The sequence below is a fragment of the Ranitomeya variabilis genome, chromosome 1, assembly GCF_051348905.1.
Source record: "Ranitomeya variabilis isolate aRanVar5 chromosome 1, aRanVar5.hap1, whole genome shotgun sequence".
Classification (NCBI taxonomy): domain Eukaryota; kingdom Metazoa; phylum Chordata; class Amphibia; order Anura; family Dendrobatidae; genus Ranitomeya; species Ranitomeya variabilis.
In genome coordinates, this window is record NC_135232.1 from 10,558,654 (window position 1) to 10,582,193 (window position 23,540).

General features: G+C 42.7%; 2 protein-coding genes across 2 annotated transcripts in view; both read left to right on the plus strand.

Annotated features, from left to right (window-relative positions):
• LOC143793553 (uncharacterized) overlaps positions 1-9,618 on the plus strand; it is a 351,737-nt gene extending 342,119 nt beyond the window's left edge. The window contains exon 5 of the mRNA XM_077280622.1: positions 6,878-9,618. Within this exon, the coding sequence (XP_077136737.1) occupies positions 6,878-8,361 (1,484 nt within the window). The 3' untranslated portion in view covers positions 8,362-9,618. The remainder of the gene's footprint in view (positions 1-6,877) is intronic.
• The window catches only part of LOC143793498 (uncharacterized), a 301,418-nt gene that overhangs the window by 18,007 nt on the left and 259,871 nt on the right, over positions 1-23,540 (plus strand). The gene's annotated exons all lie outside the window — the stretch shown is intronic.

Here is a 23,540-nt window from a genome sequence, read left to right on the forward strand (position 1 = left end):
GAGAACAGGAAGGGGGAGGAAGCCGCCTCTGCTCTTGTATCGGCGCCAGTGATCACAGGGGGCCGATCTTTGCTATGGTGACCCAATGCTGTCATGACGACATCCAGGTTACCAGCGCTAGCAAACTTGATAGATCATGCTTAGACAAACCTGTTCGATCATACACGATCAGTACAGCACTGGCAGTTTCTACAGCATAGGAAAGCTCCTGAATCCCCATGCTGTACAAACAGTCAGCCTGCAAAAAAATGAGTCCTATAGTGGGTCAAAGTAAAGTGAGAAAAAAATTGTAAAAATATTTACAAAAATACTAAATATATATTTTTTTTTTTCTGAAAAGAACCCAAAACAATAAAAGTACACACATTTTGGTATTGTCGCGTCCAAAATGACACGCCCTATAAAACTCTCCCCTTTAGTGAACATTGTAAAAGAAATAAATAAAAAACGAGGCAAATAACAACGCTTTATCATCATACTGTTAAACAAAAAGTCGAATAAAACGCCATCAAAAAGATGAATGTAAATAAACATGGTACCGCTGAAAACGTCATCTTGTCCTGAAAAAAAAAAAAAAAAAGCCTCAATACTGCTCCATTAGTGGAAAGATAAAGTTATAGCTCTGACAATAAATCGGTGTAAAAAAAGTTTTTCTTTTATTAAATAGTTACTGCATAAAAGCGGCAAAAAAAAAAACAAATATAAATGTGGTATCGCTGTAATCGTACTGACCCAAAGAATAAAACTGCCTTATCAATTTTACCACACGCGGAACGGGATTACAAAAAAAAATTTCCTAAATTGCTGATTTTGTTCTTTCTGCCTCTCAAAAATCTTAATAGAATGTGATAAAAAAATGTCATGGTACCAATAAAAACATCAACTTGTCCTGCAAAAAACAAGCCATAACATAACGCTCTCAGCCAAAACAAACAAACAAACAAACAAACAACTAGTTTATGCAAAATAAAAAAAAAACAAAAACCCTTTTAGTGTGTGACAGCTGCCAAACATAAAAACCCGATATAAATCTGGTATCGCTGTAATCGCACAGACCCGAAGAATAGTCACCTAATCACTTATACTGCATAAGGAACGATGTAGAAAAATAAAACTAATTCTTCACCTGTTGTTTTTTTTTCTTTGTTCAGTCTGCCTCCCAAAGATCACAGTAAGGTTCGGCACATTTATCCTGCGCTCTACGCTGAGCGCTTACACTGGGGTTTCTGTGTAAATCTCTGAAATATGGTGATTCAGACGGTACCTCTGGGGGAAGATTACCTATAATGAGGCAGATGGAGTCACTGTGGACGCCATATGACCTGTGATCCGGTGGTGTCTGTCTTTTTAGGTGTGAATAAAAAAATAAAAAGCAGTTCTACAGTTTTGTGCACTTCTGAAAAGTACACCGGTGAACAGAAGCAAGACGGAGCCCAGAGTAACTCTGCTACCTTGTTATAGTGAATGGATCCCTCGGGGTTTCATCTGAATCGCGTCACTCTTAGGTTTAGATGGAAACCGCAAAGTGCTCAGTGTAGAGCGCCGGATAAATGTGATCCCAAACGTTATGTAAAATGTTCCTAAAAAAAGGTTCAATTCAATCCACAAAATATAGCAAGTCCCCACTCAGGTTCGTCATCTGTTAATGGAAATTTAGGGGCTTCCAAGTTGCTGGTAGGACAAATACTCTGGAACAGCAAAATGGCTCCTCACCTCCTCAAAATAAATTCAGCAAATTCTGCACTCCCCAATCCAAATGCCCCCCTCCCTTCTGAGCCCCAGTGTGCCAAAACCACATATAGCGCCCACATGTTTGGCATTTCTGTAGTGATGAGAGCCCCCCTGATTTGTCTACAGAAACACGAGCTGGGCATAATGTCCTGGTCACTATAACATACTGGTCACTACAACGTACTGGTCACTACAACGTCCTGGTCACTACTACGGCAGTTTGCAATTTACTCAGTAACCTCCTTCTGCTTGTTTCTGGAAAACACCCATGGAGTCAAAATCATTACTACACCTGTAGATAAATTCCTAAAGGGGTGTAATTTCCAACATGGGGTCACTTGAGGGGGATTCTGCTTTTCTAGTACTTAAGGGCTCTGTATATGGAATCCGCAAACTGTTCTAGGAAAATCTGTTCTCCACGAGGCAAATGGTGCTCCGCCACTCCCGAGTCTCGCCGTTGCTAATCAGTACTGTACTGCCACATATGGGGTATTTCTACATTCAGCAGAAATTGTGGGACACATTTTGGTGCCATTTTTACCCATTTCCCAGCGTGAAAATGTAAAATCTGGGGATAAAATGACATTGTGGTGGTAAAAATGTAATTATTTTTTTTCTTCACTGCCCAATAGTATAGAATTCTGTGACACACCTGTGGTGTCAATATGATCACTGCACCCCTAGATGAATTCATTAAAGGGAACCTGTCACCCCCAAAATCGAAGATGAGCTAAGCCCACCGGCATCAGGGGCTTATCTACAGCATTCTGTAATGCTGTAATGTATCCTGAAAGATGAGAAAAAGAGGTTATGTTATACTCACCCCGGGGCGGTCCCGGTACGATGGGCATCGCGGTCCGGGGCCTCCCATCTTCTTACGATGTCCTCTTCTTGTCTTCACGCTCCGGCGCAGGCGTACTTTATCTGTCCCGTTGAGGGCAGAGCAAAGTACTGCAGTGCTCAGGTGCCGGGAAAGGTCAGAGAGGCCCAGCGCCTGCGCACTGCAGTACTTTGCACTCCGGATTTTACGGTACATGGCTCCATCCATTCTCCCATTGATGCGGTGACGTAGTACTATGCCCTTAGCAGAGAAACGCCCCCAAAACATAATGTTCCACCTTCATGCTTGACAGTGGGGATGGTGTTCTCTGGGTCATAGGCAGCATTTCTCTTCTCGAGTTGAGTTAATGCCAAATACCTTAATTTTTGTCTCATCTGACTACAGCACCTTCTCCCAATCACTCACAGAATCATCCAGGTGTTCATTTGCAAACTTCAGATGGGCCTGCACATGTGCCTTCTTAAGCAGGGGGACCTTGTGGGCGCTGCAGGATTTTAAACCTTTACGGCGTAATGTTACCAATGGTTTTCTTGGTGACTGTGGTCCCAGCTGCCTTCAAATCATTAGCAAGTCCCCCCTCCCCCCCGTGTAGTTTTAGGTTGATCTCTCACCTTCCTCCTCATCAAGGATACCCCGCGAGGTCAGATTTTGCGTGGTGCCCCAGATCAATATCGATTGACAGTCATTTTGTATTTCTTCCATTTTCTGACTATTGCACCAACAGTTGTCTCCTTCTCACTCAGCGTCTTACTTATGGTTTTGTAGCCCATTCCAGCTTTGTGCAGGGCCATGATCTTGTCTCTGATAACCTTATAAAGCTCTTTGGTCTTGCCCATGTTGTAGAGGTTAGAGTCTGACTGAGTCTGTGAACAGGAGTCTTTTATAAGGTTATGTGCACACGTTGCGGATTAGCCTTAGGAATCTCTGGTGCGAATTCTGCATGTCTTGGCAGAAAACGCAGCTGCGGATTTGTTGCATTTTTTGTGCGGATCTGCAGCGTTTTTTGCGCTGTTTTGCAGCGGATTTTCAGTGTTTTTTACCCCTAAATATAATGGAATGGGTACAAAAACGCTGCAGATCCGTTAAGTGACATGCTGCTACTTTTAATCCGCAGCGTTTCCGCACGGAATTTTCCGCACCATCAGCACAGCGTTTTGGTTTTTTTTTCTCATTGATTTACATTGTACTGTAAATCAACTGCGGATCTGCAGCGTTTCTGCACCTCAAAAAATGCTGCGAATCTGCAACGTGTGCACATACCCTAAAGGTGACTATGTAAGACAGCTGTCTAATGTAGGTAACGAGCTGATTAGGAGCGTCTAACTGGTCTGTAGGAGCCAGAACTCTTAATGGTTGGTAGGGGATCAAATACTTATTTCTCACTGCAAAATGCTAATACATTTATACAATTTATACAATGTGATTCTCTGGATTTTATTTTTGATATTCTATCTCTCAATGTTAAAATTAACCTATTCTTAAAATTATAGACTGTCCATGTCTTTGTCAGTGGGCAAACTACAGAATCAGCAAGGGATCAAATAGTTATTTCCTTCACTGTATATACAATAAGGGAGATCGGCTCAGCACCCGAAGTGTTGGGGACAACAAGACACTAGAGCCCTTTACCAGGAGTCCATATGATCCAGAGCTGACTGACCACTGTAGAGAGTCCACCATTAACGCAGTGAATAACAAAGCTCATCGGATACTGAATAATATCCTTCATTACATGAAGGTGGACACTGGTCATATCCCTGACACCACATTAACTACTGCAACTACTCAATAGTGGTTGGTTTTAAATAAAAAGTGTTAAAAAGATAATGTCAATTTTATAATCGGAAAATGAAAGTTACATTTTATAAATACTTTTCAGTGTTTGGAGAGCCCCTGATGTGCCTGACCCCCACACACCATTCCATCAAGGTCTGCGCTCCAAAACGTCACTCCTTCCTTTCTGAGCCTCACTGTGCGCCCAAACAGTGGTGTGCCCCTATATATGGGGTTTCTGCATACTCAGGAAAAATTGCACAGCAATTTTTAGGGTCCATTTTCTCCTCTTACCCTGTGAAAGTAAAAAAAGGATCTAAAGTACATTTTTATGAAAAAAGTAAAATGTTTGTTTTTCCTTCCTCATTCCATTAATTCCAGTGAAGCACCTGAAGGGTTAATAGACTTCTTGAATGTGGTTTTGAGCACCTTGAGGGGTGCAGTTTTTAGAATGGTGTCACTTTTGGGTATTTTCTATCATATAGACCCCTAAAAGTGACTTCAAATGTGATGTGGTCCCTAAAAAAATCATATCAAAGAAATGTTGCCACTATCATGAAGTACAATATGTCACAAAATAACATTGTGAGAATCTCGTGGTGCTCGTTGCACCAGGGCTCGTACTGTGCTTGTTGCACCAGGGCTCGTACTGTGCTTGTTGCACCAGGGCTCGTACTGTGCTTGTTGCACCAGGGCTCGTACTGTGCTTGTTGCACCAGGGCTCGTACTGTGCTTGTTGCACCAGGGCTCGTACTGTGCTCGTTGCACCAGGGCTCGTACTGTGCTCGTTGCACCAAGGCTCGTACTGTGCTTGTTGCACCAGGGCTCGTACTGTGCTTGTTGCACCAGGGCTCGTACTGTGCTTGTTGCACCAGGGCTCGTACTGTGCTTGTTGCACCAGGGCTCGTACTGTGCTCGTTGCACCAGGGCTCGTACTGTGCTCGTTGCACCAGGGCTCGTACTGTGCTCGTTGCACCAGGGCTCGTACTGTGCTCGTTGCACCAGGGCTCGTACTGTGCTCGTTGCACCAGGGCTCGTACTGTGCTCGTTGCACCAGGGCTCGTACTGTGCTCGTTGCACCAGGGCTCGTACTGTGCTCGTTGCACCAGGGCTCGTACTGTGCTCACCCCGCTCCATGTACCGAAAAATAAGAAAGTCATGTTTCTCAGAAAATTATGTCCTAAGCAAAATGTTTTTTTTTTTTTTTTTGTTTTTTTTTGCAATACTAAAATAATAAAAACACGACAAGTTTTGTATCGGTGGAATTGTACTGACCCGGAGGTTCATGGAGCGGAGTCATTTTTACCACACAATGAGCAAAGTGAAGCCAAAACTAAAAACAATGGTGGAATTGTGTTTTGCTTTTGTGTTTTTTCTTCCACAATTTCACTGCACTTGTTTTTTTTTCCCCCTTAATTCACTACATTGTGTGTTTAAAAAAAAAAAAAAAAAAAAGGTCCTCATCTGGCTTTGTCCATGGCCGGACCCAGTTATGTAAATATAATTTGCTGCTTTTTTATGCAAATTAAAAAGCTGCTTTTTAGGCTATGTGCACACATTCAGGATTTTTAGCCTTTTTTTTAGCGTTTTTTTTAGCTGTTTTCTGCCGAAAAAAACACTAAAAAAGCTCACATAAGCATCCTGCCACCTGGTGAAGACGGAGCTGTTCCGTTGAAACGCGTTGTGGATTTCAATAAAGAAACTTTTAATCCTTTCATCTATGTCCTGTGCGCTCCCATGTGACCGGAGTGTCTTGCAACTCACTGTTTATTCCTCTCCTGAGGCACCCGGCAGGAGCTGCATCGGACCTTTCTCAATCAACATCTCCCCTGACTGCCAGCCTGGCGCTCCGTTAGCCTGTCTTCTCTGTATCTATTTACATAAGCATCCCATCATTTTTGATGCATTCTGCATTTTTTGTGCACATGCTGCGTTCTTTTTCCTCGGCAGAATCGCATTCTGGAAAAAAATGCAGCATGTTCATTCTTTGTGCGGAATCGCGGGGATTCCGCACACATAAGAATGCATTGATCTGCTTACTTCCCGCATGTGGCTATGCCCACCATGCAGGAAGTAAGCGGATCATGTGCGGTTGGTACCTAGGGTGGAGGAGAGAAGACTCTCCTCCAGGCCCTGAGAACCATATACTTGTGAGGAAAAAAAAGAATTAAAATAATAAATTGTGATATTCTCACATTCCGGCGTCCCCCGCAGCGTTCCCGCTCCTCCCGTTCCCAGTAATGCCTTGCGACAATGACCTGTGATGACGTAGTGGTCTCGCGTGATGCTACGTCATCTGGGATCAATGCCGAGAGGCAATTTTGAAATGTGTGCACATAGCCTTACAGTGATTGCAAAAGCTATGACATTTCAGAAACCCCCTGCATGCGCTTGTTTTTTTTTTTTCCTGACTGAATTGGAAAACTTCTGCTTTTTTGAAAATTGCAGCATGTCATTTCTTGCCGCACCAATTTGACTCCTCTCCCGCATGCTGTTTTTACATTTGTAATTGTGTCTTTTTACTCCTTACAGAAAATGATAATAATAGTTATGAGAGAACCTTCAGGTTATCAGCAAATTATAAATTAGAAGATGAAGATATGAAGCCCAACTCTAAAGAAGAAAATCTTACCAGCCCTAGTGAAAATGTAGGTTTCAACTGTATAGAGCTAACATATAATCTACCTAATCCTGAGGAACCGTATCCTAACCAATCTCAGATTGTTACAAGTACAGATCAGACAGGAAGCAGAGCGCTTCAATGTGGGCTCTGTGGAAAGCATTTTGCAACAAGCTCAAGTCTTCATACACACAGACAAATTCACACAGGGGAGAAGCCACACTCTTGTTCAGAATGTGGGAAAATCTTTAAAAATAAGTCAAGTCTTGTTATACATGAAAGATGGCACACAATCGAGAAGCCATTTTCATGTTCTGAATGTGGGAAATGTTTTATTTCTAAAGCCAAACTTCTTGATCATCATCGAAGTCACACAGGAGAGAAGCCATTTTCTTGTTCGTTTTGTGGGAAATGCTTTGCAATGAAATCACATCTTGCTACACATGAGAGAATCCACACAGGAGAGAAGCCATATTCTTGTTCAGAATGTGAGAAATGTTTTTCAGATAAATCTGGTTTACTAGCTCATCAGAGAGCTCACAGAGGAGAGAAGCTACATTCATGTACAGAATGTGGGAAAAGTTTTTCAGATAATTCGGCTTTAGTAAATCATAAGAAAATTCACACAGGAGAGAAACCATATTCATGTTCAGAATGCGGGAAGCGTTTTATACATCAAGCTGATGTTGGAAAACATCAGAGAATTCACACAGGAGAGAAGCCGTACCTATGTTCAGAATGTGGGAAATGTTTCAGATGCAAGTCAAATCTTGTCCAACATCAGAAAACTCACACAGGAGAGAAGCCATTTTCATGTTCTGAATGTGGGAAATGTTTTATTTCTAAAACAAAACTTCTTGATCATCATCGAAGTCACACAGGGGAGAAGCCATTTTCTTGTTTGGTTTGTGGTAGAAGCTTTGTAATTAAATCAAGTCTTGTTACACATGAGAAAACCCATACCGGTGAGATGTCTTACACATGTTCGGTATGTGGGAAATGTTTTATTTCTAAAACAAAACTTCTTGATCATCATCGAAGTCACACAGGGGAGAAGCCATATACATGTTCTTTTTGTGGGAAATGCTTTGCACTTAAATCAAGTTTTGTTGCACATGAGAAAATTCACACAGAGAAGTCTTTTTCATGTTCTGAATGTGGGAAATGTTTTATTGCTAAATCCATACTTCTTGATCATCATCGAAGTCACACCGGGGAGAAGCCATTTTCTTGTTCATTTTGTGGGAAATGCTTTACACTTAAATCAAATCTTGTTACACATGAGAGAAATCACACTGGAGGGAAGCCTTATTCATGTTCAGAATGTAAGAAGCAATTTGCACATCAGTCAACTCTGATTAACCATAAGAGGATACACAAAGGGGAAAAGGCGTAATTGTGTATTTGAGCTTGCTCAACATAACAGAATTAACCCGTTAATGACCTATGACGTTCCATGTCCATCATAGCACGCCTCCCCCACTTTGGTGTGGGCTCCGACGATGAGCCCGCACCTGTTACGGCACATGACAGCTGATGTGATCAGCTGTCATATGCCCCTAAAAGCCGTGGATGGAATCGTGATCTACCTGTGGCTTTTAACAATCTAAGTGCTGCTGTCAATCTCTGACAGCGGCCTTTAACTCTCGCAAACCGGATGCATATCTAGGCTCCGCTCATCGATGCCCGTGTCACATGACCGCGGGTCGCTGATTGGTTGGCATGATTAGGGGGCTGTAGGAGACCCCTGTGGTTGTCATTCCTGAACTGCTATGAGTGTCTACATACCAGATGAATCAGAGTCAATGTAAGGAGGTCATTTAGGAGCGCTGAGGAGGCAGCCCCAGGGGGATAAGGGAAGTGCCAGGAACCGCCGCAGCTCCAGCCGAAAACCTCCAAAGGAGGATAGACAACAGGGTTAAAGGTAGAAATCTGTCACAGGAGCGCTGAAAGGTGACACTGGATAAAGTTTAACCACGAGTTTCAATGGACATGTCCGTTTGAAACGCGTTGTGGCTAAACTTTATCCAATGTCAGTGTCTCCTTTCAGCGCTCCTGTGACCGATTTTCTACCTTTAACCCTGCATACCAGATGAGCATTTTTGTTACACATAGCTATGTGTATCCCATGCGATCAGATCTAATCTTCTAGTCTGCCATTGAGACTATTGAAGCAAGTAAAAAAACATTTTGAAAAATAATAAAAAATGAAAATAAGTTAAAGCAATTAAAATACGCATATTTGATATCACCGTTTTCAGATTCTCCCGATTTGTCATTATATTAAATGAATAAATGAAAACTGTAAATGGGGTAATGAAAAAAAAATCAGAACGCCACAACTGCATTTTTTTGGTTGCTGCAACATTATAATAAAATGTAATAATGGGTGATCAAAAGTTTGGATCCATGTCAAAATGGTATCAATAAAAATGTCAGCTCGGCGCGCAAAAAATAAGCCCTCGCCCAGTCCCAGATCACGAAAAATGGAGACGCTACGGGGCTCGGAATGCGACGCTCTTTTCTTTTTTTACAAACTTTGGATTTTTTTGTCACGACTTAAATAAAAAAGAACCTAGACATGTTTGGTGTCTGTGAACTCGTAACTACCTGGAGATTCATAATGGCAGCTCAGTTTTAGCATTTAGTGAATGTGGATTAAAAAAAAAAAATTCGTACTATACAATTTATGGTAGTCAAATTTGTCCTTCTGGAAAGGAGGTGAGCAAGAAATGGACTTGCAAAAACAGAAATACCCCCTGGTCCTTAAGGGGTTAAAGTGGAAGGCTGACTCTGTTTATAAGGCTACTTTCACACTAGCGTTGTCGGCTGTACGTCGCAATGCGTCGTTTAGGAGAAAAAACGCATCCTGCAAAGTTGTCTGCAGGATGCGTTTTTTTACCCATAGACTAACATTAGCGACGTATTGCGATGTATGGCCACACGTCGCAACTGTCGTGCGACGGTTGCGTCGTGTTTTGGCGGACCGTCGGCACAAAAAAGTTAAATGTAACTTTTTTTTGTGCGTCGAGTCCGCCATTTTCGAAACTCCGCCCCCTCCTCCCCGGACCTTACAATAGGGCAGAGGAAGCGTCGTAAGACTGCTTCCGCTGCCCACGTCGGGCATTTCTTTCACAACGCACGTCGGGCTGACGCATAGCGACGGCCCCTCGCCGATGCTAGTGTGAAAGCAGCCTAAGTCAGGAAATGTTTTACCACTAAAGTCAGACTACTGAAGTCATCAGAGCAGTCACAAAGGTGGGAAGTCGTTTGATGCTTTATGTGTAAAATGTTTTACAGGCAAATCGAATTTTAAAACTTAAAGAATTCATATTAAGAGAAAACTATATCATTAGATTATTCGTAGCCTCTTAGAGCGTTTTATAGAGACTTTGCTTTAAATTGCTAAACCCCAAAATGATATGTGATCGAAATATTAAACAGTTTCAGATAAAGGAGAGGAAAAAAACACCTTATTTGTTTTCCAAGTAGTGAAGCTTCCTTGAACCTTGCTGTATATTACTGTATGATATGTGGATATATCAATAGTCATCATCATCCAGACAATAAAATCGGAAAGTGATGAAACTGAAGAAAACACTACAAAATACATTTTGCAATAATTTATTTAACGAAAGATCCACAGTAGGAACTGTCATGTATGACCCCCTTTAAGATCCAAACCACACCGTGAGGCTTTTCCCAATTTTTTTTTTCTTTTTGTGCTTTTTCCCAATTTATATATACACTTTGCTGGAGTTTCTTCACTGAAAATTGTCCCAAACATCTGAGCGTTTTCAGTGTATGCACATGGATTCTGTGGCTTGAGTGTAATATTGAGTTTGAGGTGACAATATAATTTTTTTTTCGTTTTCAATATATTTTTTATTGAAGATTTTCTTGATAAATATGAAAAGAGGTGTGAAACAAGCACTAGGCATGGGCTATGTATTCAGTAATAGGAAGCAGTAGCAGTGCTTCCTTTTCTGGACCCAGAAGTCAATTGATTGCTGGTTGTAGGGAGGGAGAAGGAACTGCTAGGTCCCAGGAGGCTGAATTTCCAACATACCAGAAGCAGTTACAGGGAAAATCGAGGAAAAAAGTGTTTAAATGTCTCCCAAGTTCATATTATGAGGTACACATTGTGAAATAAATGTTACATGCCCAGCTCTGCCTCATTGCATTAGCAGGTCATTTGTCGTTATATGCCTTTTCTGTAGTTACATTAGTTACCTTAATTGTCTTATACTTTGTATACAAGTATTGGAGTGTTAATCATTCACTTTTATGGCCGATTGGTCTTAACTTCTAGAGTACTACTATTACTATGAGCCGTTGTACTACCCTGCAGCAGTTTTTGTTACCATCTATTTGACTGCATATTCCTTGGATTTTGACATGCCCACAACATTACTCCTTATTATAAGTTGGGTTACATAGCTTCTCTGTACATTTTCCATCTTTTATCTGTTTGTATATTCTTTTTGTGATCTAATTAAAAACATGGAACAGATACGATTATATGTAAGGGCCTGGCTATAGACTATTGACTTGTCAATGTGTTTCGGGTGGAAGATGTCCTATCTGAGGTATGTGGATCGGTCAGTTGGTTTCCAATACACTGATGTCTGGATTGAACCATTTTGAAATTTTGTGGTGGTTTTCAGAAAATTGATTTCCGTTTTTGATTGGTCCAATGTCATGTTTATTGTGGGGTGATATGTATTGAAATTGTCATGGAATTTTAGATGTTCTTGTTCACTCAGTCCAGATTATTAAGATGTCATCGATATAACTGAAGTAGGCTGAGAGTTTGATGAAGCAGGATGCTAAGTCATTTTTCAGTTTAGCCATGAAAAGGTTGGCATAGTAGTTCCGCTGCGTTGTAGATATATCTCCTCGTCGAAAGAGATAAAGATGTGGGATGATCAATCTGGTGAGTCTTAAGGTACCATCACATTAAGCGACGCTGCAGCGATATAGACAACGATGCCGATCGCTGCAGCGTCGCTGTTTCATCGTTGTGTGGTCGCTGGAGAGCTGTCACACAGATAGCTCTCCAGCGACCAACGATGCCGAAGTCCCCGGGTAACCAGGGTAAACATCGGGTTACTAAGCGCAGGGCCGCGCTTAGTAACCCGATGTTTACCCTGTTTCCCAGTGTAAATGTAAAAAAACCAAACACTACATACTTACATTCCGGTGTCTGTCGCGTTCCCCGGCGTCCGCTTCCCTGCACTGTGTAAGCGCCGGCCCTAAAGCAGAGCGGTGACGTCACCGCTGTGTCCTCTTCTTTACGGCCGGCCGGCGCTGACACAGTGCAGGGAAGCGGACGCCGGGGGACGAGACAGACCCCGGAATGTAAGTATGTAGTGTTTGGTTTTTTAACATTTACACTGGTAACCAGGGTAAACATCGGGTTACTAAGCGCGGCCCTGCACTTAGTAACCCGATGTTTACCCTGGTTACCAGTGAAGACATCGCTGAATCAGCGTCACACACGCCGACTCAGCGATGTCAGCGAGTGATCCAGCGACGAAATAAGGTGCTGGCCTTCTAGCTCCGACCAACGATGTCACAGCAGGATCCTGATCGCTGCTGCGTGTCAAACACAACAATATCGCTATCCAGGACGCTGCAACGTCACGGATCGCTATCGTTATCGTTGTTAAGTTGTTCAGTGTGAAGGTACCTTTAATACAGACTCCAGAAGGGATCTGATTAGCTTCAAGAAACATTTGGCAGGCAGATAGTCCATTTTCATGTGGGATGTTTGAATATAGGTATTCCACATCCATGGTGGCTAAGATGGCATCCTTAGGGGAGGACCTATTGTAGATTGCTTTTTTAAAAAGGTCTGTGGTGTCCTGTAAATAGCTGGCTGTCTTCCTTACCAGTGGTTTAAGGACATTTTCTACTCTGAGATGTTTTCAGTGAGTGTCCCCACCCCTGAGACGATTGCCCTTCCTGGGTTACCTGGCTTACGAATCTCAGGAAGCATGTAGAAAATTCCTATCCGGGGATGAAGCCCAGGTTTGTGGAATCTGTACACAGACTTCTGATGACTTTTCAACTCCCTCATATATTTAGGAGTTGGGTCATCATCCAGTTTGGTGTAGCACTGTATGTCTGTCTACTGTGTGCTTCTGTAATGTAGTCTGTAGAGATGGACGAATCCAAACTGTAAAGTTCGGCGTCCGTTCCAGAACACCTACTGTTCTGGCGCGAACACCGAACATGGACTTCACCAGGAAGTCTGTGTTACTGTTCGGGTTCTGCCCCCCCCTAAACACCGGGTGTTTGTCATGCTGTCATGTGCGTGATCAGTGGTAAAAATCACCGCCTCGGTTCTCATGCTGTCAGATGACAAAATGTGAGCGTGCAGCTGTGATCGGAGGTATGAAGTTTTTAAAGGTCACTGGTGTCATCTGATGGGTCTACTGGTCCCATCAGCTGATGCCTGCTGTTGCTAACAATAGTGAGAGCAGGAGCGGCTGATGGGGTTATTCAGAAGCCAGTGCCTGCGCTGTAAATAAATAAAACACGTCATGGGTTCCCCTGCATTTTTAATAAACAGCTAGGCAAAACTCACATCTGGGGGTTGCAACCCTCAACTGTCAGCTACAGCAAGGCTGGTTATCAAGAATAGAAGGGTCCCCATGCCGTATTTAATTATTTAAATAAATAATTTAAAAAAAAAACGGTGTGGGATCCCCCCATTTTTGCAACCATCAAAACTAAAGCTGGGGGCTGGTATTCTCAGGCTGGTAAGGGGCTAGGGATATAGCTCTCCCCCCCACCTAAAAATAGCACAGAAAAGGCAAGTGAGGTTCATATTTGTGGTGTTGATGTCACCTTTGTATTGTCCGGTGACATCAAGTAATCCATTACTAATCGTATAGTTATATGGTAAATAAAGACACAGCCAGAATAGCCTTTTATATTAAATAAAAAAAGTAAAAGTATTATGATTTATTTAAAAATAACAAACAGTTATACTCACCGAACGCCTAATTCCACTGAATCCCTCGTCTCCTGTAATAAAAAAAAAAATTAAAAACAACAATATCCCTCACCTGTCCACTGTTCTGTCCCACGCCGTCATCCATGTCTGGGGATAAAGTTTTCTTTCAGGACGGTGCCAAGATGCGACCGTCCAGGCTGAGGATTACTGATGAATGAGCTGCTGCAAGCGCAGCGTCAGTGACTAGCGGTGACATCATCGAGGTTACTGCTGGTCACTGGAGCTGCATTCCCAGCTGGGCTGAGCTGCGGTGAGATCCCCGCTAGCACCCTGAGAAAGTCTCATGGTGCAGAAGCGAGTTCACTGGGAGAATTTCACTACGGTGAACAGAGGGCGCACCAACAGTCAGACCCTGAGCGAAAAGCAAGTTGTCAATTTATAAAAAAAACTATCAAAAATAGAATTAGACTTACCGGTAATTCGGTTTCATTTAACTTACCACGACAGCACACAGGAGGATGTCATCTCATCCTAATAGGGACAGGAAATACGAAAGAGGTCAAATAGCCCCTCCCACCTCCTTTTCCTAGTGTTATTATAAAGGAGCACAGTAGTATGAATGCTTTAACATATTTATTACTACTAGATCCAATAATTGAGTAAAAGGGGGGGAATTACCCATACTGTCGTGGTAGGTTATTAGAAACAGAATTACCGGTAAGTCTAATTCTGTTTTTTCTAATAACCGCCCATGACAGCACACAGGAGGAATACCAAAGACTAATGTCTAGGGAGGGACTACCACCTGGAGAATCTTTCTCCCAAATGATCTATCTTTGATGGATGTTAAATCAAGCCTATAATGTCTGACAGAGGTGTGGAAAGATGACCAGGTAGCGGCTCTGCTTATCTGTTCAATGGAGGTGCTGGCTTTTTCCGCCCATGAAACTGCTACTGCTCTGGAGGAATGAACTTGTGGAGGTGTGGGATTTTGCACCTGATAAGCTTCAATTATTGCTTTCTTTATCCAATTTGCCAAGGTAGTTTTGGATGTCTTTTTTCCTCTATTCTGGCCATAGGGTTAAATAAACAGGTTCTTATCTTTCCTCCACTCTTTGGTTATGTGGAGATAATGTAGGACCACTCTCCTTGCATCAAGAGAATGGAACTTTTTTTTTTTTGTTCTTTGATATCTGGCAGAAGGAAGGCATTATTATATCCTGATTTCTATGAAAGTCTGAAACCACTTTTGGCAAAAATGTCGGATCAAGTCGGAACACCAGCCAGTTTTCTAATATCCTCAGGTAGGGCTTCCCTATTGAAAGGGTCTGTAACTCCCCCACTCTCCTGGCCTTTGTGATTGCCACCAGGAACGGTGTTTTCCAGGACAGCTTCCCCAGCATTATCGACGGTAGGGGTTCAAATGGTGGAAGCGTTAATCCTTTAAGAACGATATTAGAGGTCCCAGGTGGGGACCAGACTGCACAGCCTGGGACCAGTCATGTGGCTTGTATCAAGAACCATCTCACCCACCGATGTTCAGCAAGGGCCTGGTCAAAGTATGAGCTCAACTCCGCCACCTGAACTTTGAGTACTGGATCTGAGTCCTTTTCCTAAGCCTTCCTGCAGAAAATCTAGGATCTGTGCGATATTGGCCGGTTGGGGATCCGGCCAGTCTGGTGCACACTATGACACAAACATCTTCCATGTTTTTGGTATATGGCGTTTGTCACCGGCTTTCTATTTTTCTGTAGCGTGTTAATGACTCTCAGACCCTTGGCCCTCAGAATCGAGAACTCAGAAGCCATGCCGCTAGATGCAAGTTCTCTATGTCTGGTTGATAGACTGGCCCCTGGTGTAGGAGATCCTCGATTGGTGGAAGTATTAGAGGCCAGTCTACACACAGGCTGGTTATGGTACCGTACCAGCTTCTCTTCGGCCAGAGTGTTGCTGCTAGAATGACTCTGGTCTGTTCGCATCTTATTTTCTGTAGAGTCCTCGGTAAGACCGGGATTGGAGAAAAGGCTCAAGCCAGAATTTCCACTGGTGAACGAAGGCGTCTATGCTCATCTCGGTTGAGTGAGAAATAGTGGGTCACTTTTGCATTCTGGCGTCTCGCAAACAGATCGACCTCTGGATAGCCCCATCTCCTGGTCAACATCTGGAATACATCTGGATTCAGACTACACTTCTGGGTGGATATCTCTTCTGCTCAGAAAGTCTGCTCGCTTGTTGTCTGTTCCCTTTATATGAAGGGCTGACACAGAGAAGATTCTTTTCAGCCCAAGAAAATATTCTTGAGAAGCCCTTTAGGTCTTCGTGCTTCGAAGACCCTCCAAATAGACCCTCGCGTGAGTACCTCGGACCACTGATGTTGCTGCCTTGAGGGTCTCTACCACTGCCTTCAACTCTCTGAAGTTTGAAGATTTTCTGCTGACTTGGGCTGACCAGAGACCCTGGAATGTTGTCTGGGAGACTACGGCACCCCTTCCCCTTTTGCTGGCATCTACTTCAATGGTGAGTAGCGGGGTCTGGATCCAAGGCACTCCATTCAGTTTCCTTGGGTTCCACCAGGACAATGATATCTGTATTTGGGCCGATATCGACACCTTCTTGTCCAGTGATCTGGGGGAACCATCCCGTTCTGCTAGCACATAACTCTTCAGGTCTCTGGTGTAAGCCTGGGCCCACTGGATACAAGATTTCATAGAGCTGAGGACCAACATGGCAAATCTCATGAACACGGATTTTCTGCTCCGCAGGATGTTTATCTTTGCCCTCAGTTGAATCTGCTTGAATATGAGGTCATGAGTTCGAATCCTAGCAGAGAGCCTTTTGACATTTTGTCTTTGGGCAAGTAGGATGCTTGTCCCTGAGAATCCAGGAGAACTCCTAAGAAAGTCTTTTGTAGAGGGAATCATATCTGACTTCTGTTGATTTATTTGCCATCCCAGTGATGTCAGACTCTGAAAAGTTGTCTGTATGTGCTCCTGTAATGCCCTTACTGATGGTACTACTAACAGAAAGTCGTCGAGTTATAGGATGATACAAATCTGCTGACTTCTGATATGAGCCATGACCTCTGCCATAATTTTTGTGAATATTCGGGGTGCCAATGATATTCTAAATGGGAGTATGTTGAATTGGTAATGAGTTATCTGCTCCCCTTGGGCAACTGCAAATTTCAGGTACTTCCGATAGTTGGGAAGGATCGGGACATGATAGTATGCGTCCTGCAGATCGATTGTTGCCATGGCAAACTTTATCAGAGAAACTGCCGACTTGATGGACTCCATCTTGAACCTCCTGTAACAGATATATTGGTTCAGAGGCTTCAAGTTTATTATAATCTGGTGGGATCCTTTCAGGGTTTTTTTTTTTTTTTTAAAAAAAGCCTGGAGTAGTGACCCCTGTTCTCCATCTCCGGGACTAGCGAAATTGCTCCTGAGGTCAATAAGTTTCTGAGGCCTGACTCCAGGGCGCCTTGGAGTGTTTGTGCAGAGTTATGTAATTCTTACTCTCTGTGAAGGGTAGGAGGTGAATTCTATCTTCACCCCCTCCTGCATGGATCTTAGGACCCATGGGTCGGTGGATATCACCCGCCTTTGTGGAAGGAATTGAGAAATGCAACCTCCTACTCTCATTTGAGTGTCATGGTTTACTCTGATGCTGGCCCTGGGAGAGAGATAAATTTCTGCCCCGGCCTCCTTTGGGGTAGTTCCACCTTCCTGTCTTTCCTTTACCTCTATACTGGAAAGACTGCTCCTTGGGGGGCCGAAAGGACCTCTTTTTGGCATTCTTTCGCTCGTGCTGTGACTTTTTCTTTTCCAAAACCTCCAATAAGTCATCCAAAGCTGGCCCGAACATATATTTCCCCTTAAAGGGAATGGAACATAGTTTGATCTTAGATGCTACTTCCCCACTCCATGATTTTAGCCACAAGGTTCATCTCACTGAGATGGAAAGGGCCGCTAATCTTGTTCAATAATAAACATAGAAAAAAATATTTTTTTTACAAATTTACATTAGTTGACTGTGAAATACTGTAGTCCTAGAAATTACACTAATAAAAAACATTGTTTGCATGATTTACATAAAAAAATTTATTTTTGCAGCAACTCGTTTCTCCTTTGCTGATATTTGTGCACATGTAAAGTGAAGCCACATTTTGCAGTTGTCACACTATATCATCCCTCTGAAGTATACAGAAGACAGATGCAATACAATGTGAGACGATTTGTTTGTTTTTTTACCTTTGACTTGTTTTTCGAGGCAGAATATGGAAAAAGTTGAAGATTTTGCTGGTCCAAGCATTCCACCAAATGCTCATTTGGTTTTGAATGAGAAACATTGTCGTGGGGTCGATTTTACTGGCTAAAGCCAAACAATTTGCTATTACAAAGAGACCACAATCACTTGCACCATCCCGTTTTTGTGCACAAACATAATTAACTGTCAAAACCTTATTTATTCCTGTAAAAAAAGATGACCATACATTTTTACTATTGGTTTGCAAAGAATCTTTGCAATTCCTGAAAATGGAAGAGTCATAGATTGTATCTTTGGTCCTACATGCTTCAGATACAACCCAGTGTGCACCGAAGTGATAAATCTAAAGCTCCACTACAGGAACATCGACGCTGCTGCTGTGTGTTAGGATCAATGTGTGCAGGAAACCAAGAGTTGGATGCTGTTTCGATATTAAGTACTGGGATTCATTAATCAAGTTCTCATGCAACCAACTGCCATCACAGACCTCACGTCTATCTTGGTGGGACAGTTTTATGCCATGTACCAAAATCCATTCCCCGGATTTAGACATGGTTGCTTTTTCCGTAAATGTTTGATCAGATGCAGTTGTATTATTCCAGATGTCACATTTTTGTGCCTCAGCTTGCTGTCCAAATCTTTTTGCACCTGGTAGCTTGGGCTTTCCATATTTTCTGGTCGGCAGCGGCTTTATCTCTATTCTTTCCGTTTGTTTGGGCGACTGAATGATTGGTAATCCATGAGCTTTTGGCACTTAATGTAACTTTTTTAAAAATGTCTTCACCATTATCAATTAATTCTGTAAGTTGGTCATGTTGCTCAAATAAAAATAAATATATGTCTATAACCTTTCTAAAGGTGTGGACACATTTTAGTTTTAATTTTTTTTTTAGTTCTTCGGCGAAGGGGTAAGGGATGTTTCTTGTATTGGACCAAACAGACCTTTTTGGTCAATGTCATCGTGTTCTGTGTTTTGCAGTCCTTGTCTAACACAAGTGATGCGTTTTCAGTGTATAGTGGGTTTATTTTTACCGATGCCACAGCAATAAACGCGAAATCACACCCGTTTGCATGGCCATAGATATTTTTTCCAATCCATGAATGTACACGACGGAGCTTCGCCCCCTAAGATAACTGTATGCTTTATTTCCTAAATAGATTCACTTTTGACATCAAATTTGCCAGTCTTCTCATTTAAAGGAGTAATATTTTCTTCACTTAGGTCACTTGTCCACCTCCTCAGAACAGGTTTAACAAAATCTCTTGGCCTGTTTTTTAGGAATGGCGGCAGGTCCTCCTGAAATTTTCTGTAATGTTCTGACCTTGGACATTTAGTTGTACGTAGCTGACAAGAAATAAGACATTATTAGAATAATTCAAAGTATAATAGTCTTTTACTTCACCTAGTGTAACCAATTCTGTAGTAGTAATCTAAACTTATTAATAACTACTATTGTATGTCACCATTATACTGTAGATAGACCAATTCTACATTACAGGTACTTTACTGTTCTGGCCGTGTTTATCACTATTTCTCCTGTAGTGTTAATAATTGTAAATTAATAAAAATAATCTTACTTTTTATAACTCTCTGGAAAGAAACGTGAATTAAGCACTTATATTAATTCCCCAAGTATGCAGTCTCTGTAACCACGCATGTATCAAAAATTACCGCACACTCAGAACTGGTATGATGCAAAAAGTATTTCACAAGTTTATTATGTTAAACAAGGTTGCCACAAAAAGATACGTGCAGATAGAAACCCAACGTTTCGACCCTCCCGGGTCTTACTCATGGGGTTACTGAGGAAATAAAGAGACAATATCAGATTTCAACCTAGCAACATTAACAGAAGAAAACAATGTACCGTGAGAATCAAGCAATCAATAATATATACACACCAATGGATATAAAAGTAGAAAGAAAAAACATAAGAAACATAAAAAAGCAGCCAGAGATGGTCATAGACTACTAATAAAGAGCGACAGTGCTCAATTCAAAATACCTCAAAATAATGATCAGAATAGGATAGAAGATGTTGGAGGTAACAGATGTAATAGAAGCTGATTACCTTGGTTTCCGATGAAATATATAGGTGGCAGAAGTAGGGCAGGAGGATAATCCCCTTAATGCATAGACTGTCACTGTGATGGATGATAAAATGGCAAAGTTATATAGAGTAAAAATAGATATAATATGAGAGGCGTCTAGTTGTAGTTCATATCTATGGGCCCCATAACCTCCTGAATGTAAATAGCCAAGCTAGGAGGGCATAGTAAGAAAGGCAGGAGTTGTAAGGTACAGCACCAGTTCCCACTAAAATTACGGTGTCACTGGGTGATCGGCCCTATTTAGTTACCTTGACAAGGAGTGAGGAGGGGGCATAAGAATCCTCGGTAAGTAGTGAATGTCCAGTGGGATGGCTGTCACATCTGTGGTCGGCCTGTGGAAAATATCCATGTACTTTAAGGATGTCTAAAGATACAGTGGTGGCACAGCGTAATGGACTAGAGGAAAGTAGCTGAAATACCTGTGATGTCCTGAGTCTCCTGCATAGGCGGCGCTCCCACGCCGTGCTCAATGTGGCGTGTAAGGATGAGAGGAGATGGGTTTAAGTGCCGCTGAGGGCACCTCTGCACCGGAAGTCTGGCCCCCTGCACCAGAAATGACGCTGCGCTCTGCACTGGAATTACCGCACATGCGCGCTGAGTGCGTGTGAGGGCATGTGGATGCCAGGAGTTGGGTGTGCATAAGTGCGGTCACATGTGTGACTGCACCAATAGTTACTTATGGATGCCTGTATGTATGAGCCTGGGGATGTCAAGACATGGGTGTAATGCAATGTGTACGGCTGTATCAGTAAGGTCATTAAGCCAGGATCACTAAGCGTGGCAGGGCTGTATGTAAGAGGAATGTAATTGTAGTGGAATAAGTGGACAGTGTTCCTAATGTGGACAATGGATCTTACTGAAGTGGAAGGAAAAAATAGTGGGGAACTCACCTAATGGACTGTGGGCTCAATGTGACTGGAAGATAAAACGCAAGATTAGTGGAACATTACAGCAGCCAGTCCATTTCTCTATTCAGACCCTTAGGGGTTAGGGTCTCCAATTTATGGATCCAGAATGTTTCGCTCAATTTAAGTTGTTTAATATGGTTGCCTCCCCTCCTTGGTCTGGGTACCTGTTCGATTACCTGATATTTTAAGTGTGCTACCGTGTCTGAATTTAATGAAATGCTCAGGGATGGGTAACCATGTTTTGCCACAGCGGATGGTAGATTTGTGGCTCGCTATACGGTCCTTGACATGTTGTGTCGTTTCCCCTACATAAAGGAGGCCACAGGGACATTTTATGACATAAACTACGGAGTTGGAGTTGATGATGTTAGAACATTGGGCACAGTTAAGACAGGGGAACGTACCGTGGCGGAGCGTTGTTAATACACTTTGGCTGGTGGTTGGGCGTGGGCTGCCAATGTCTGCCCGGACCAATTTGTCCTTGATATTGGGGGCTCTTCTATTGCACATGAGAGCTGGTGCTGAAAAGCTTGTGATAGGATAGGCTTTTGCCAGTAATGGCCAATGTTTTTTGATGACGGACTATTTTAGGCATGAAAGGATGAAAGGTGTGGACAAAAGGTACCATGTCCCGGTTAGTTTGTCTCAGGAGTGGTGGTTGAGGTTGAAGTACCCGTGATTTTTCATGGTCAAGTAAGTGTTGGGGGTAATTCCTTTCCCTGAATTTTTTGGACATATCTTCCAGGCATGTGGGGAGTATGTCAGGATCGGTGGCTACTCTGGTAAACTGAGAGCGGGGAAGACTATTGCGTGTGGCTTTAGGATGGCTGCTTGAATAATGTAAGAGACTATTACAGTCTGTCTGTTTCGAATAAAGGTCAGTAGAGAGGTGGCCCTGGTCGTTTTTGCACACAAGAGTATCTAGAAAAGAGATCTGCTTTAAGTCATAATGTATGGTGAATTGAAGTTCAGGGTAGATCGAGTTGAGAGATTGATAAAATGCTTGTAATAAGTCAGTTGGTCCTGTCCAGGTGAAAAAAATATCATCTATGTAGCGGTTGTAACAGCTAATGTATTGTTCAAATCTATCATCCGTGTAAACAAAACTCTTCGAATGAATTCATGAACGCATTTGCGACGTTTGAGCCCATCGCGGTCCCCTGTTGCTGGATGTAATAAGTGTCCTCATATAGAAAGAAGTTTTCATACAAAACTAGTTTTAATAGATCCAGACACAGTTGTATGGAACTGGTGGACATATTGGAAGTTTCCAGTAGTGATTTGGATGCTAAGATACCCTTCTCATGGGAGATGGAAGTATAGAGGCTATTCATGTCCATAGTAACCACAGGAGACTGGTGGTACAGTATTAAGCTGTCTGATTATATTGAGGAAGTGTCCGGTGTCTAGTAAAAACGATCTGGCAGTCCTAACTAGTGGTGTTAGAATCTTTTCTAAGAAGACAGAGAGGGGTGAAAGTATGGAATCTGTGGATGCCACGATGGGATGGCCCGGAGAATTGGTTAAGGGAGGACAAAAAAGACTGGGGTTATCGGGTGAGGGTTGGAAAGGAACTTAGCTGTCTGTTGGTCAGTCGTACCGTTATCAGTGTAGGTATTGGTTACTGACTGAATTCTATTGCGGACATCAAAAGTGGGGTCTCTTGGAATGATTCTGTATGTGTTACTGTCAGATAGTTGGTGCAGTATCTCACTGGAGTACGAAGTACGATCCATAATGACCGTGGCCCCACCCTTGTCCGCTGGTTTAATAATGATAGACTTATTATTTTGGAGTGATGTAAGTGCTTGTTTCTCCGATGGTGTCAGGTTTGTATGTGTGGGGAAGAAACCTAAACGATGTTGGTGCGACAAATCCTTAATATCTTTATCAACAAAGGAAATAAAAGTTTCGGTGGCGTTGAATGTCTGCAGTTGATTAAAGGAACTAGGGTTTCTTAGTCCCAGTGATGAGAGGGGGGATCTCTGCAACAGAGACGGCCGCTAATCTTGCCGCTACTCTGAGGGATTCCGCTGAGGCATCTGCCAGGAAAGCTGTAGCATTTTGGAGAAGGGGTAGTGAGGCGAGGATCTCTTCTCTGGGGACCCTGCTGCCAGGTGTTCTTCCAGCCACCCCAACCAGCAAGACATTGATCTGGCTACCGATGTAAAGACCGCATTTATGTTTAGTAATGCTGCTGATGTTTCCCAGGCTTTTCTGAGTAGTCCCTCCATTTTGCGCTCTAGAGGAATCCTCAAACGGCAAAGTAGTTCTCTTGGCCACCCAGGCAACCTAAACGTCTACCTTCAGCACCTTGGACCA